The 17,414-nt window shown below is 39.5% G+C and overlaps 1 protein-coding gene across 5 annotated transcripts in view; it reads right to left on the bottom strand.

The window, feature by feature from the left end:
- Positions 1-2,228: 2,228 nt before the first annotated feature.
- The window catches only part of LRRC8D (leucine rich repeat containing 8 VRAC subunit D), a 53,730-nt gene continuing 38,544 nt past the window's right edge, over positions 2,229-17,414 (bottom strand). For 3 of the 5 annotated variants that reach the window (XM_074906538.1, XM_074906541.1, XM_074906540.1), the window contains one exon: positions 2,229-7,419. In XM_074906538.1, the coding sequence (XP_074762639.1) occupies positions 4,847-7,417 (2,571 nt within the window). In that variant the 5' untranslated portion in view covers positions 7,418-7,419 and the 3' untranslated portion in view covers positions 2,229-4,846. Of the gene's footprint in view, positions 7,420-15,416; positions 15,456-16,472; positions 16,574-17,414 lie in introns of those variants that run through there. The other 2 variants (XM_074906539.1, XM_074906543.1) reach the window with 2 other exon arrangements.

Here is a 17,414-nt window from a genome sequence, read left to right as displayed (position 1 = left end):
TGAGGGATGGACAACCTGGCTGCAAAGACAAACTCTTCACATGAGACAAACACATAGAAACCTAACTGGTGTTCTGGGGACAGGATTGGGCATTTTAAATAGTATTGATTCAGAGGCAATAATGAATGAATTGGGTCCCCCAATTAGCAATTTGGCTCTTACAACAGCCTTTGCCATCTTCTTTATTGGCTTTGCAGACTAACCAGTGGCTGTTGTCATATATATTACCAAAATAGGAAAAAGTAAATGCAAAGGACCACAAATTGATTGCAGACACATTTGGTGTGATCCAAAATAACCTCTCTTTGGCTCTCAGTTGTATCCAGGCTCAAATATGGATGCTGTTGGTAGCCACCTCAATTATACGAGAAGGTGAAAAATGGTTGCGGATGGCCTTGCCATCATTGCAGAATGCAACTTTTTGAACCGTATCTGTAACCAAACTGATGCTAGCTGTCTCAAAGCTCTTTTCAAAAGAATCCCAAACTTCAGTCCTCCCAGGGTGCTTGGGACACAACGTGTCCACTCAGAAATCCGTTTCCATCTGTACTTCTGCAAGCAAGTAGATTAATACATTTCTAATAATTTGGTTTGGCCTAAACGGAGCATCAGCAGTTGCTGCCTGGCTAAGGTTGTAGCTGTGTTTCTTCAGCAGGGAAGATTATTAAGGAAAGAGCTCGCCTTGAGAGGTTGGAATCTCCATCACTAACCCATGCCTACATCTTGCAAAGCAGGATGGCAAGAGGCAGGGTGGCAGGCATAAAACCAGCTTGAGATATCTTCTATTCCTGCCTATGATAGTTTTCTGTCTAAATCAAGTTGTTCTGGGATCACACATTAGAAACGCATTGATAGGGCTCTGCCATGCAGCTAATGATGAGACTGCCTGTGCCTTTTGAATCTTTCTACATGATCTCATTTCTACAGGATTTGTGTTTTTCACAATCATTCATGCATTTTACCTCTATTAAAGAATCCTGAGTTTACAGACAGGAAATTGAAATCTTTTTAATGTCCTTCTCCCCAAGTAAAGAGAAGGGTGTGCCAAAACCAAAAAGTAGGTCTCAAGTCATGGGTTTAGCATTCATCCTTGCTTTGGACTGAAGAGCAGTGCCATGCTCCATGTTATCTTCAAGGCCAGTTGTTGCACAAGCAATGATCGCATCACACTGGGTGAGAGAAGCCCAGATAAGCTACCCTCAGCCCACTGCCACTGTGCCCTATGGCTCTGCCATGAACACTGGGATGCCTATGCAAATTCAAGGCTTTTGCTCTCATTTTTAGCACCCTCATGGGTTTATATCCCACAGACCCAAAAGAAGTCTAATTTTTCATGTTCACAATGAGCGGCAGAAGAGTTACAGAAGAGACACTCAGGACTGTCAGGTCCCTGTGTAGCTCCCTGTTTTGAGAACCAAGAAGTCTGAAAGCCAAAATCTGTTCCTGCAAGAAATCAGAATGATGGTCAACACCACAGCTGTAGGGGCACCTCAATTTGTTTAACTTGACTTTAAGTAAAGGTACCACAGCCTAGCCCATTGCCTTCATGTAGCCACTAATTTATGTGCGCATCCATGGAAACACAATATACAGAACAGCTACATCAGTAAGACTTTTATTAAAAATACAGTCTACAAAGCAGATCTCCAATAACCAGACATGGCTTACAATGTCCGGGCTTCCCCCTTTGCTACAGAGAGGGCAGCTCAGGACTGCAAAGCCGTTTATTTAGCAGCAGAGAGCCTTTCATGAGTGTCAGCATCCTCCCTTACATCAAGAGGCATGATGCCTACTCAGGACAGCCATAGCTCTGTTTGCATCATGGGAAGCATCTTCCAAAAGGACAATTTATCGGAAAACTAAAGGATCTTCACAGAACTGTATTCACAGTGGCAGGAACAGAATGGGCAATTTCCTATTTCCTCTCATCTGAATGAACACAGTAATTTCTCTTCCGGGACCATAGATATATTCTGCAAAGCTCCATTAGCCAAATAAAAACAGTGGTAGGTCATTTAGATTATGTATATGAAAAAAAAGAAAAAACCTATCCTCAAGTACTGTATTCTAGTTAGAAACCATACCTACAGGATTTATTAGGAGCAGCAACTCACACCTTTTCCTTCTTAGATTACAGGCACTGCAGAACAAGTTTAACATGAGATACTTGAAATCAGAGATTTTACTATGAAAACACACTTTTCCCCCATTAAAAAAATAGATTAGAGGAAGATATAAACATCTTATTTATTAAATCAAATAGAAACGCAAAATATATTTCACATGCCTTACATTTTGAAAAGAGATGAACTTCCAAGACTTTAAAGCAAGACTGTGTCAGTTGATACGCAGGAAATAGAAACATTAGAAACAGTCACAAAGAGGAGGAAGGACTAGGGGGAGGCAACATGGGGACAGCGGGCAGTTCTTCCCCACTCTGAGAAAGCTCTCCTAAAAACAAGAATGGAGTTTATGCTGAGCAAGCATCACAAGCCTGAAATTAACTTTAACATATACTTATTTTGTAGGAAGTTATCTAAAGAAGTACAATTAGCTAATAACTAGTCAAAACAGTGGTCTAAATTATGTATACCATACTCATATGAAGTGGACATGGGTTTATTTTTTAACATCAGTAGGGACAGTAGGAGAATTGGAAACACCAAAAAAAGCTTTTAAAAGCCGGATCAATCCATGGCCGCATTCTGTGTGACTTTGCTATTAAAATAAAAGATGATGAAAAATAGAACTATTTTTCTAAGCATTTTAATTACTTGGTCATCCTCCACAACTCTTCCTCCCTCCTACAAACAGTTTCTTGGAAGCTGAAATGACACTCAACAGCAAATACAAAGCATACACCAAGAGTATAGTCCACAGTTTTTCTAAAGAGTCAATAGTCCAGCAATTTTAAAGTGATCTATGTGCAAAAAATAAACACATGAAAGAGTTTCTTAAAAAAAAAATAAATCCACTGCAGCCTTAACTTCTACTTTAAAAAAATTCTGAGGATTAGCACTAAATTTCCCAGTGGAGGACAGACCAGTAACTGCAAGTATTCTGCCAAACCTGTGACTTGGTGTTGCAGAACTGTCAACATCCCAAGTTTATTACCTGCTGGCAAGTGGAAAACAGACTGTATCCCCAGAAGAAGTGGGAAAACCACTATTCATAAACTGGTCTTCTGATAATACATAAACATATGTTGTAGGTATGTATTCAGAGACCGTTACCTACAGCTGAGAACAGTCCTCCCAGCATGACTAACAGTAAATGATTAACAATAAAATGTGCAAGATTTGTAAGAGCAGTATTTGAAGTGTTCCTGACTGCTCAATGCCCCTAGGCCTAAACTATCCCCTCGTTAATAGTGGTGTAAGTCAGGGCAGCTCTGGTGAAGTTACAGTAGAAATCGCTGTGCATGAGGATTTCTGTGTGAGAAGAACAGTCCCTTCAACTACAGACTAGTTCAGTCCTGACCGCACTACAATAGGGAATTGTGTTTAAACCATGAGTAATCATGTAATCATCTCCCAGCATAGTACTTCTTTTCTGCACACATGGAATGTAAATGGCCAAGATTTACAACTGATGATTTTGCAGATTTAATGGATTATATTTCTTTAATGGTTCTGGCAATGCAAACTCAGTTAAAAAAACACCACCAAAAAAGCAACAAAAAAAAGTCCCACGCTCACTGCTGTCTGCTTTTTTATTTGTTGACTTATCTGGCACAAAGTTAAGATTTTCTAACAGTGTGTAAGTGTTCAAAACATCAAATTACTTAGACTGGGGTTGGGGAGAAGGGTGGTCCTATGGTTTAAGTCCACGTATGGAAGACACACCACAATAGGCGATAAAGTTAAATCAAGTTTGGGTAAATTGTAACTCTTATGCCTCTGTCATTAGTCTAGTGAATGGAGCATACACCCCACTTCCTAAGCAAGGGCTGTGAAACAAAGCAATCACCAATTCATAAAATGCCTTGAGTTTCCCAGATGAAAACTCAGAAGAGCAAAACATGAGCGGTAAAGTCACTTGGTGTTTAATGGCTTTCAAAGTAAACCTTGCAAAACAGTTCAAATAGCAAAACTATCCCCAACCTGAAAGCCAAGTGGCAGTATTCTCCCTTTTACCACCCACAGCTGCATGGGACAGAGAAGCATTATGGAAGCTGAGGGGGAGACCAGCTGCAGGAATGTGACCAGTCTTTGCCGGTGTGAAGGAGTAGTACACTGGACCACAGAAGAAATCTCTCCTAACAACACGAGGCCTTGAGGATGAAGAAGGTAAACACACTTGGCCTGATGCAAACCACATACCTTAATGCAGGAAAAGGTGGTTCTGGTGCAGTTCAAAGCACAGCCCAACTGGTTTCATTTGCTGAGGATGGCTAAACGCTAACAACACACATCAACATGTGTTTCAAGTGCTGTTAGAACCATACTGTAAATAACATTTATCCTTGTTTTTCCCCCCCATAATGCACTAAAGGAAATCCAGACCTTAAGGAATAACTTGCATAGTAAGAAAAGGTCATCAATTTAATCATTTACTTTAAGCAGGCAAGCAAATTTGTAAACATTCAAAAGCAGTAGCATCCAAGTTACAAACAATTTAAGGAAAAAAGAATTGAGATTATTAAGGTTCTTTATCCTCTCAAAAATTTTGGAAATAATCTTTTAAAACATTTCAAACATTGAACACTCGGTTACACCTCCTTCCAATCCTGCTAGTAGCCCTGCCTTCCAAGAAATTCTGTTTTCTAAAATGCATGGCCTCCCAATTGTCATACGTTTTAGCATTCGCTGTTTGGAAGTCAGCTACCAGAGCATTTCACCTCAGCCTAAATCCCATTAGCAAAAGGAATGCTTGTGTCTTGATTCAACACCTCTTTAACCTCTGAGGGCAAAGCGTCAAAGAGGTGATCTTCCACCACCAGCCCGCTTTTCCTGAGAAGCTGACACTGCCCCAGCGTGGCTGGCAGACGGTCCAAGCAATTTCCCTTCAGTTCCAGATGAGTCAGCTGCAACAGTTGACTAACTTTATCTGGGATTGAGGTAATACAGTTTTGTCCCAGACTCAAAGTCCTCAATTTAACACATTTAAACAACTGTTTTGGCAAAATGTCGACTTTGTTTCCTGTGATGTGAAAATGCTGCAGATTTTGAAGCAAACCTATTTCCACTGGAATCAACGCAATTGAGTTGTAGCTTACATCTAAACACCTAAGTTTCTGTAAACTGAACACTGCGGCTGGTAAGGATTCGAGTTTGTTATTGGAGAGATAAAGAGACTCCAAATTCTTTATGTGGGTAATGGAGGAAGGAATGTTGACTATTTTATTGTGCCACAGCTTTAAACAAGTCAATCTTTTTAAGTGCTGGAAACTGATTATTTCTTCAATTGTGCGTATGCTATTTGACTTTAAATCCAGTTCCTGTAAGTTAGAGAGGCTGAAGATGGCATGGGGAATTCTCTCCAGTTCACAGTTCTGCAGTTCCAACTCCGCAACATTAGTCATTTTCTTAAGGCTATTGAGTACCACAAGCTTAGTGCCATCATTATGAATGACTAGTTTTGTCAGATGTGGTGCCACATCTGTGATATTGGGGGGAATTTTGGTCAAATTGCTCTTCACGTGGAGAATTTTAAGGTGTCTCAACTCTCTGAGAGATTCAAGCCCTATCATTTTATTGTTTTCGGAGTTCAAGTTGCCTATCAAGTACAATTCACGGAGGTTTTTGAGCAAATACACCCACGCAGGAATTTCTGCAACATCTGTGAATTTCACATAAAGGCATCTCAAGTGGTCCCGGAGGAAACTGAAGGCAGTCTGCTCGACCTTCGCAGGGCAGTGGCACAGATGAAGCTCCTGAAGATTTGTCATCTGGGAAATTTTTGCTGGGATTTTTGCTTCAGGAATCAGCTCCAGTTTCAACACATCCAGATCTGTCAGATCAAACACTGCATCGGGGACCCCTGACAGCATAAAGAGATGCAACTCTTGCTTGTCCTGGGCATTGCGGGAAACATGCTGCCGCAGCTTTTCAAAAGTCCATTCATGGTTTAAACTAATTTCCCGTAGTTTGTTCTCACTTACCTCTGACAAAAAGACACCAAATCGCTTAGAATACAGCTGGTCGTACTGATCTACCATATGCAAGAGAAATGCAAAATCATTTTTGACATCAGGGATATCACTGAAGCTACTCTCTTCTCTGACCTTTTCAAATGAATATTCTTTTAAAGGTATTCGGAACAGCCAGAAAAGTGTGTAGAGGCAGATAAAACCATAGACACAAATGAGGGAAATATAGCTGATAAGCAACTTCTTCAACATGTAAGCCATGTTGTGTGTACATTCAAACTGTGTGTAGCCAATCAGGTGTTCCACTTTCGGGTTGCAGATGTGTTCAAAACTAATGGTGTTGACAAAGTTTGCAGTATAGCAGAGAATAAATATGAACTTGACAGTCTTGATAACAGTCTGACCAACATAGAGCTTGTAAATCAGATCACTGTCCTCCACATGAGCCCGGAACTTACGGACCTTCTCAAACAGCGCTTTAGCTTGTTCTCCATCTTTCTTATCTAAAATAGTGACGCTGGGGACCTCAATCATCGGCTTGTCAGCTGAAAATTTGAAGCCAGACTTTGTTATCATGGGAGTGCTGGCACTTGGGCTTCCTTCATCACTGCTAGTGGAAACATACTTGGGCAGGGACTGGGCACCAGTTAACCTCTGTTTGTTCTCCTCGGAGTCCTCACATGCTGTTTCAGACAATGCTTTTGTAGTCCAAGGGGACTCAAAGCACTTCCCTAATATAGACACAAAATGCTCAATTTTTGAGCAAGTCTTGGGATACTTAAACCAAAAATTGCTACTGACTATTAAAATGATAGTATGAATGAGAACAAGATAAGGAAAATACTTTGAATACCAAGGAAGAGCCAAATGATAGCACATCTGGTTAATAAATACGTATTGCTGAAAATCCAAATTTGTTTTACGGCCTGAAGAATCTTTCTGCTCCTTCTTCAGCTCCTGGCCTGATTCAGTGGGTTGATACTGAGAAGAGGTAGCTCTGCTCAGAGGTATGTCAGGTGTTACAGTAGGAGCACTTCCGAAGGAAACCGTTCTCATTGATGATGCTTCTCCTTGACCAGTGGTTGTTTCAACAGTGGTAAAGTCAGCCTTCCCTGACGTGCCGGGTTGTGCTTTTGAATTTACAGTAGACTGCAAAACTGGCAAGCAGACCACCTGGTCTTTGGTCAGCTGCATGGTTCCAGCAAAAATGGCAACCATTAACATAACAACAGCTAGGTAATCCATAAACACATCCCACCATGGTTTCAAGATACGATAAGTTGGCTGGATGTCATTGAGCGATGCAACTTCTGCAAGGGTAAACATTCCTACAAGAGAACAAAACCAAAATCAGTATTGTTGACTGGTGAGCAGGTTATTTCACCATTTAATGACAATCACACCACGACACACAGATCCTCAAAAGGTTCCAGTTTTCATTATGCTTTGTTGCCTGTCGCGCATTGTTCCTCTCAACATTTTTCTCAAAGGATGTGTACTGATATGATACTTTAGCATCACAACATAAGTCTTCTCACTTCAAGACAGATGATATTTATATATCTTTGCCACTTCACAGCACAAGTACCAAGGCCTGCTCTGCCAGCTGAAACACCCGAAAGGTAAAGTGCCATAGCTGATTATGTATTAATAACATAAATAGCAACAGTTCCTTACAGTGCACAAAATCTGATTCTGTAAAAATGATTGCTTCAGCCTAAACATGTGAAATCCAGCACTAACATTATTTTGTAGTACCTTGCATTTAAACAACACAGCATTTGTTAAATGCTTTTCACCTTGCTTGTGACTTGCACAGCACATTTTAGGTCTCTTGTTGCATTATGAGCAAGGTGTCCCATTTCTTTTCATCTAACACAATAACAGTCAATGTCTCCCACTCCTTTTTATTGAGCATCCACATTGCTTACCAGATTGATTGGCTCCTTTCCCTTAAGTATCACTGCACAAGTGTTGCAGTTACTACATGAATATTTGGCAAAATTTTTTAATGTGATTAGATGTTTTACAGTGAGAAGTAGTTATCGCCTATTCCTTGGACCAAATGGTTCTGCATAATTTTTTTTTCCCCAATTAATGAATAATCCTTCCTGAGAAAAATCCAACCCAGATAAACAAGAAAAAAACCCCACACAACTCTTTCTTAACATAATGGAAAAAAAATTTTTTTCAGATTATCATCACAGCCTGCTGATTATTGGAGCTGGTTAGTCCAGGTAGCACAGGAGCAAGCTGCAAGGCTTTCACTTTAAATTAAAACTATGCACTGTGAGACAAAGTGGTAAACTGATCATATGTGAATGCAAACCTCTGCAGCTTTAAATAGCTTGCTTTGCTTTTTATTTTGACAAAATCTAGAGGACTCAATTTATCAGCTTTTTAAAAAATAAGCTTCCTGTGCAAGCAGGATGTGGAACAATCATCATCTTAACTGCTGAACTTGCGACCCAAATTTGCCATTTCTAAAGTAAAATATGCAGCTTGTGTGCACACATGGAGTGGGGAAGAAGTCAAGGATGTACATTACCACAGAGAATCTGGCTCTCTTTGGTTGGGAGAAGAACAGCTTAGCAGAGCACTGGGGGATCAAGTCAAGCGGCTTAAAGATACATCAGATTTATTATTTTTAACTTGTAGCATACCAGTTTGTACAGCCCTGCACCTTACAAACTGTAAAGGAAATCATCACAGGCAATGAATATACAACATGAATGTTTGATTATTTCTATCCTCTGAAGAAGATAACAGACATTTCTATATGGAGAACTCAAATATCAGCTACTGCCCATGTGGTCAAAGGCATACATTAGCCCCTCTCCTTGCCTGCACCAGTGCAAGCAGCTCCCATGATCTCAGTCAGCAGGAAAGGTCAGTGGTTGCTGCTACAGAACCTGGCATGGAGCTCATCATGAAAGCATCTTCACCACAGGCCTCCCACACTCACCTTCAATTTACCAATTTTGCATACCTAGCCTGGGATTTGGTGAAGGCAGCCAGAGAGGAGAGGGTTTTCTCTCACTAGAGCACTCATCTTGGTGCTCTTGGCACAGCTGCAAAAATGTAAAAGTTAAGGCTCAGTTCCTCAGGGAGTGGGCTGAAGGAACTTCCAGCTCTCTCTGTTTTCCAGTGGACAAATTAATGTCAAATACTCCTCCTGCATCAGCAACAGAAGTTGTCGGGGGTCTTGCAGTTCTCCCAGCTCCACAAGAGCCTCATCCCGGCAGCGCTTGTCCCTGAACCTTTCCCCACACGCCTCCCCAGGGCTGTAGTGACTGCAGCAAGTGCTGAGGGACACAGACAGACCAGTAACACACCCCACAGCCATCAAAGCCTCACAGTGCTTTACTTGGAGTTGGCTACAAACCCCCATTTTCTTTAATTTCTCCCGGGGCTTACCTAGACAGTCACAGCACTACTGCTTGCCCCACCTTTGACATTTAAATAACAATTGAGTGTAAAAGAATAGCATTAGCCATTTGTAATAATGTGACAGATAAATATAAAAGGACCCTCCTTATTCCTAAGACACAACTGCCACCTGCCCAGGACAGTACCACAAAACAGAAGCAGAAGTGTATATTTTTCCTAGCATGAATTTTATTTTTTTATTTTTTTTTTCTTTCTTGGAAGCTGTTTGGCAGGGATGCTCTCATGGATCTCCAGTCTGTTTTCACTGTGGTCTCACCCACCTTGGCACCCATAAGAACTTCTCATCCACTAGGTTACTAGTGCAATAGTTCAACAGGAGAGCACAGAGACAAACACTTAGCAAGAAGTCATGCATGCTTTCTGCAGTCCTGCCTCTGCACATAGAGGAATGCAATGTGCAGGGAGAAGGAGGCAAGCAGGATGGGAAGGAGGAATGAGATGACTGCTGTAACAAACACGAGTAGCTGCTACTACTTGTCCCTCAGGGGCTAGCCTTTCCCTCAACTTTGCACTAGCTAATTACGTGGGAAGTTACTTCATTGCGGTTTGGGGCTCAACCTGCAGAATTCCTTTCAGAGAATGAAGGTGATTTTCTTGCTTCTGCCACAAGAACACATGGATAATGGACTGAAACCCAAGAGCTGCAGAAGTGGCTGCTCTAAGCAACTGAAATAATGGAACAGAAATGAGAGAGCACAAAGTGGTTCCAGCTAAACTTCGAAAGAACAATAAAAAAAAGCTAAAGCTAAAAATCACCTTTACCAGACTTGTCTTGCACACACACAAAATGATTTCACAAAAGGTTAGGAGACACAACAGAGCTCATGTAATCCTCTTTGTGAGGCTGTAGGCAGCGTGGTGTAACAGGAGCTTTACACTGAGAAGTACCACATTCAGTGCTCTGAACATGTCTTTTCTTTCAAGTTACTGATACTCACAGAAGAACTGCTGTTTTGGCAGAGATTAGCAGTTATAAAACACAAAACACCCCTCTGTGGCATTACTGTCTAACACTGTGTCTCAAAAAAAAAAAAAAAAAAGAGGCAGACCTTTTTCTAGCTAGCAAAAAATAAATTCCAAAAGCTAAAAACAGGTTTCTGTCCTCACATGTCTAAAATATTTAAATGCTCCAAGTCTTGAAAACCAAAATGAAAAACTATATATCTACACACAGTATAAGACACATTCTGACTGACAGGCTGCAAATAAATTTCCTATTTTCTCTCAAATCCATCATTAAATGTATTGGTGTTTGATTTTACTGAACTAATAACCATAGAAGTTAACTTTTATTTTTGCAGATGCTTAGAAATCAAACTATTAAAAAGGTACTCACAAAAACAGGTCTCTACAGTACTGTAATGTTTTGGGGTTTTCTTTATTCCACGATTATATTTAAAATATTTAAAGCTTTTAAAACCTGCTTTTAAAGCCTACTGTCCAGCATATTCCTTGGAGTAAGTAGACAGTATTTTCATTGCTAATTTTCACCTCCTTTTAAGGGTGACAGATTGAGGTTGGGGTTTCAGGACAAGCTGCAGTGGTGACTCTGTAGTAAGGAAAAAGGAAAAAAGAAAAAAAAAAAAGGAAAAAACCCCAAACTATAAAAGCCAGTCTGTGTCTGACAGGCAGTCTGCAAATCCCTGCCGTAGTTGGGCTTCTCACAAGACCAGTGCATGTTCTATTCACAACCATGATGCAAGAAAGTCTGTAAGCAGGTAGCACAAACTAAAGAACAAAGTACTATACAGCTCAAAAGCCAAAATGTCCGATTTCTCATGGTGAAAACATGCATTTCTTTCAGCCCTTTTCAGGGCTTATAAGGGCACCGAATGGACCTTGAGGCTCAGCAGAACATGAGGGTTTGACACACTGAGATCTAGACCCAAAACTAAAAAACTGTGGTTCTTGAAGAGATGTATTTATTAATGCCCAATCTGGAATGTCAGGACACAGTCTCCTTTTTAAAACTGCGTATTTTAGTTTAGTTTTAATAAGAACAGATTTTTATTCAAGCCTATTGCAGTATGACCTCCAGGGCAGCACAGCTACACAATATAAGGAAGAACTTTAATTTTAGCAAATAACCCTTTTTTTTCCTCCCAAACCCTTCATCTCCAGTTTTATAACTTGGATGACACTCTAAGATAACATTAACCTCTCCTAGCTCCATCCATTAATTCCAGCTGTCTACTGGGTGCATTCTCTCTCGGAAAAATTATTTAACCCAAAGAAATGCAACTGTTCTAATCACAAATGTTTCTTGCTACCTTCTAAGATTTTAGGTGGAAAAATTCAAAAATTCTGAAAGCAGCATAGTACTACCTCCCTTTTCACTGCTAATGTGATATGGATCTCAAACTACTTTGTTTATTTTGCAGTTATATAAGTTACAGTGAAAATGGAATATAAAAAGAGAAAATCAACAATGATAATACAATTGTTCTAAGTTGCAGGCCAACATTAAATTAGCAAGGGGAACAACTGCTTTCATAAACCATACTTCTTACCCAATTATAATCCTTTCATTAGTCTTAAAAAAAGTTATAATAGAAAGAGCTCAGAATGTGATTAACCTCATGGTTTTTTCAGACATATGTCAGACTATAAATGCTGAAACACAAAGTAGATGCATTGGGTGTTTTTTCCAGAGAAACTCTTCCAGTTTAAATACAGAAGTTAGAGGGAAGGGAAGCAGCAAACTGGTATGTCACTAATGTTTATTTACATCCTACTTCTTCCTGTACTTACTGATAAAAACTTAATCTGTCTGCCCCTGTAATTCACTGGCCCTCCTGTTTTAAAAGCATTTTTAAAGTTAAAGCAAATTCAAAGTTAGAACAAACAAATAAAAACAGAATTGTAGCATATGAACATCTCATTTTACTTTCAGGTTCCCAAGACTTGGAACAAGCCCACTTTGTTTCAGGAAACAAAAAGATTGCTGAATTAGTCTTGTCACCACAACTGGTCAAGAATTTACTAAAAAAAAAAAAGCCCCAACAATTCTAGTTGAAAAGAAAAAGTGCTGCTATGAACAAAATTGTTTTCTCCCTTCCCACAGGAAATTAAGGAGAAGAAAAGTTTTCCCATAACTAAAAGGCTTTGCTAGCTTGCTTTTGATCAAGTGACCATAGGTTTAAATTTATTTCCGCTGTATATTTTATTCTCTTTCCACCAACCATTTCTACTTCCTTTGTTTTTCTAGTTCTGCAATATCCTATTAAGGCAGGCAATTAGACCTTAATGTGATAAGAATGGATTATGAGATTCCTCTTAGCCAGGATGATGCAAATATCAATTGTTCCACAGACAATCTTCAAAGATCAAAAACATGGTACCATCCTTTTTTACTTCCCCACAGAACTGAGCATAAGGAGCCCCAGAGTCCTTGTAAAATAGTACATAAAGACATTCAGAAAAGAGTCTATGAATGAATTTATGCATTCTGAGTATACAGACACATTCATCACCTGCACTGGTTATTCAGTTTCTAAGATTAAGAGAAGTTTAAAACAAACTAAAGGAGGTTTACCCGAAACACAAATAGGCTTTGGGATCTAGTAACAGAGGTATATTGTCCCTCCTCCTTTAGCTGGGAACTATTCCTAGCCCAGTTTGCAGCTCCTAGTATGCCAACTGAGGCACTGCCCCCGGATAGCTGTAAAGAAGCAGCAGCCCATTTGAAAAAAAAGAGTTAATTCTCTGCTGATTGATTCCATGGGGGATTATTGTGCTTCAGTCTACCTGACCTGAGTCAAGTTACAAAACCACTGTTAGGTACAACTGTGACTTACAGCTTCTCAAGCATCCTGCCAATCAGACCTCCAAATTCAGCTAAGCATGGATTTGTGCATCGAGTGCTCCTATTGCCTGAAAAGCCCAAGAAAATTCCATAATAAAATACAACATAGATATTTTTATAGTGTTTCTCCACTATATGAAATGTTTTGCTACTTCTTCAGCGATGGAAGGTATTGCAGAACATTAACACCAGAATACAAGGATACAGCTTACAGTACTGGATACTTCTCGATTAGTGCTTTTGTCTCAGGAAGACCAGAAATAGATTTAACATAAGAACCTGCATGGAAGAAGATTTCTGTTCTTTTTTTTCCACCAAATCAGAATGACAAGAATTCCCACTCACTATTTCTTCCCTAAACACCCGACAGTGACCACATCTACCAGTTTTAGATCAATCTGCAGGATCTGGGTTGGTTTATTTTTGTTTGGCTACACCTTGACTGAGCAAATTGTTATTTGTTTGGGCTATTTGATATTCCAGGCTAAGCAAACTTCTATGGGATGGGATATTTATCTGTATGGTTTGACTTTCTTAAAATTAATTTCATCCCAAAGGTAGTATTTTAGAGATGGCATACCACAAGATGCTCTGTGGCGTAATGGATAACAACTGAATAAGGAAAAAGCAATGAACACAAAGCTGAAAGGAGATTTCCTATGGAGAAAAAGATTCCAACTAAGGAATAAGAGTTCCACAATACATTTTAATTATAACTAAATCTCATTATATAAATATATATGGAGAAATATGGTGCTGTTATTTGATAACATACTTACACAATTGAGGAAGATTAATTAGCACCATTGATACACTCATTATTTGAGAAACAAAAAAACCCGAACAAAACCCCCCACAACTAACCCATCTCTCAAATTCCCCCATCCCACTGCCCAAATTGCACAGCTATGATTTTGGAATTTCCCTTAAAGGGAATATATTATCTCTGATACAGACTGTAAATAAATTCCCAAACTAAAGAATCATAATCTTTATGAGCAACATTAACCTGACTGACAGTAATTTGGTAAATGAAAAATTATCAAAATCTAATTTCTCTCAGACTGCATACAGGAATATTAAGCTTCAGTAAGTTGGAGACAAAAACAAGATTCTTGCTTTAGATCAATGTCAAATTAGTACCCATTTACAAAAATTAAATCTATAAAAACCATTTTTTTCCCTCAAATCTTCAAAAATTCTGCCCTTCAAAGCCGGTCTTTTTCAGGTTGTATAACACTCTAACCTACTTTTGAATGTTGCTATTTAAGTGTTTACACTGAATCTTCCTTGTTTACCAGCTCTTTGAAGGTCTAGTGCTATACACTACTCCTACACAGACGGTTTTGTAATCAACGTGATATTTAAAGAGCAGTATTAGTGGCCATAATTCCCCTAACAATAAACTCTCAAATCATACCTCATTCTTGCCTTGCTGTAAATGACTAGAGAGGTCTGTTTAAGGATGGCTTTCAAAACAGGAGCCCAGTGTTGTACTTCTGACTAGCCCCCCAAAGCACCCAAAGACTATTAACACACTCAACTCTGCACCTGCCACACGCAAATGCTGTGTCCACAAGACACAGACAATGAGCAACTTCCCACTTTGCCTACCACAGTGCTCCTGAGCCATGCTCTTACAAGAGGACTGCTTTGACCAAAAGTACAAGCTTCAGATTTTATTTACATTTATGTGCAGGTGCTCAGTATCTTTCAGAATACAGCTTGTTGGTTTTCAACCTCAAAAAGCTCAGAGAGATCCTAAACTGAATGTTCAGCAGCACTGTTCCATCCTCACTTTGCATAGGTTAGTAGCACTGGAGACCATAAAGGGTGTGAGAGAAGAGATGGAAGAAGTAAACAAGAATGAAGAGTGGTCCTTCAGCATCCCTCTGCATGGGGGGTGTGTAGCTGGTAAAGAGTTCAATATTATGTGTGTTACAGTTCAAGTCAGTTAACCACATGTGATTTTACAGTTATAAAACAAACCACCTAGCAAGGCAACATGCAAGAAACCAAGAGAGATGACTAATGAGGCTAGACCACAGCAGGGGTAAATACTGAACTTACGCTTTTCATATCTGTAAGTAACAGTCCATGAATGCACAGGCATTTGCCAGGCAATTTCTCTTGGGAAGAACATGAATCTTGCACAGCACAACTGCCTGAACAGAAACACTGCAGCAGAGTAACAAAGACCTTGCAGATGAAGGCAAAGAATGTGCCTCAGTATACCCTGGCACATGCACTCCAAACCTTACGTTGCTGTTACAACCGCTGTTATTTATGCAATACTGATTCACCTGTTTTTTATCCCAGGCAGCACATCACCAGTGATAGAACTAGCATCACTAGGGCTAAGTGATCGAATTTCAACAGCATTTTCTGTTTTGCCTAGCCAGACTAGAGCAAAAACAAGTGGACACTTTGTATCTCATTTCACAGAATTTCTAAAACATACTCAAACCAGTAATCTTGAAAAGGCAGCCTAACTCGTGTGTGCAAGACCCAGAGTTTAACACTAAGCACTTTTAATCAAGTACATACACAACTGAAAGTTACAGCAGTTGATTTAACCTGTGCTGACATGGACATACAATGCAATTAGAAGTTACACCATCCAATAAACTCCAACAGCTGCTTGCACTCAAGTGTTAAACATTTAATCCCTCTGCCATTTCAAAATCTGCTGTTCCCCTATCTTTTAGACAGTGACGTTTCTGCAGTGTTTTCGTGGCCGCTATTAGAAGTGCAGGAACACACAGTAAACATCTGGCACTTCTACTGACCAGAACACTTTGGGAATTTATCAAGATGCAAAAGCAAGCTGCGCCAAAATAAAAGCGCATCTGGTAACTCTAGTCCCTGGAGGCTGCTTTTTACCACTAAAAAAACCCCAGCAATACAGATTTTTTAAAAAAAAAGTAATTAAAATGACTGAAAAAAAAGGGAAAAAAAATTATTTCCTTTTTAGTTTAGAAATCTGAAAAACAGGACCATTTAAAATAGTTTAGACCCTGAGATGTTATTTAAATTTGCTTATATATATAAATAGGTCTACACAGCTACAAAGGTTGTTATATGAAATAGCTTGATCTCAGGTAGAGATGGCACTCAGCAACTCACGCAATTCCTTTGAAAAATACTCCTTTCTGATCCAGCGGAGCCACACACACTGCCAGTCTTTGTCTCATCTTGTTCTGGATTCACTTGGAATTGGGGCAACTTCAAAAGCAGTAAGAAATTGAACTTGGCATAGAGCTGCTAGCTTAGTGATTTTAAGCCACAGAATGTAAAGATACAAATCGCATTACAGGATATATTAGTACCTTTAACCACACACCCTAAACATACTTAAAGAATAGGAAGGAGTGCCTATCAAAGAAAAATAAATGTGTCACTGAAGTTTGCGTTGCTGTAGGTTTTAATAGCCCCTCTTATGGGGCAAAATGACCTCTCCACCCTAACTCATGGTACTAAAGTCTAGGTTTACTTAATTTCTAAACTGTATTCCCATCAGAATAGAATCAGGTTTACTAAGTAAGTTATTTTCAATGAATACTTTCCTTCTTTTTATTTTTAATGTACGTGCCAGCAACCTTGCCCTGGAACATTTACAGCATCCTCCTGGAGATCTTAACTAAAGAACAGGCTCTATTGTTCCCTACCGGAGCTGGTTCATCTCCAGACAGAACAGCAAACAGTGATTCTCACTGGGTTACACATTAAACAGAAGTTTCATATATAAGATTTGCACACGTATGAGTTACTGTATTTTCAAGTACCTGCAGTGACACTTCCATTACATCCATTAGCTAAAAGTGATCTAGGAAAGGTCACACAATCAAAAAATTAAGACAACAAAAGCAAATTAAACACCAAAAAGCACCCAGCGACACAAGAAGCTACATGTAAACACCAGCCTCCTACTTGCACAGAGTTCCTCTATTTCTGCCAAGATCTTTTCCGTGGCAAGAGCAGTAGGAAGGTGCATCAAGTGCAGCTGATAATCAGCATATGGAAAAGCACACTTGAATTCCACTTTTCCTTTTACCCACTATGCCAATG

Source organism: Athene noctua, chromosome 5, assembly GCF_965140245.1.
Source record: "Athene noctua chromosome 5, bAthNoc1.hap1.1, whole genome shotgun sequence".
In the NCBI taxonomy this organism is placed as follows: domain Eukaryota; kingdom Metazoa; phylum Chordata; class Aves; order Strigiformes; family Strigidae; genus Athene; species Athene noctua.
This window is presented reverse-complemented; position numbering and strand designations above follow the sequence as displayed.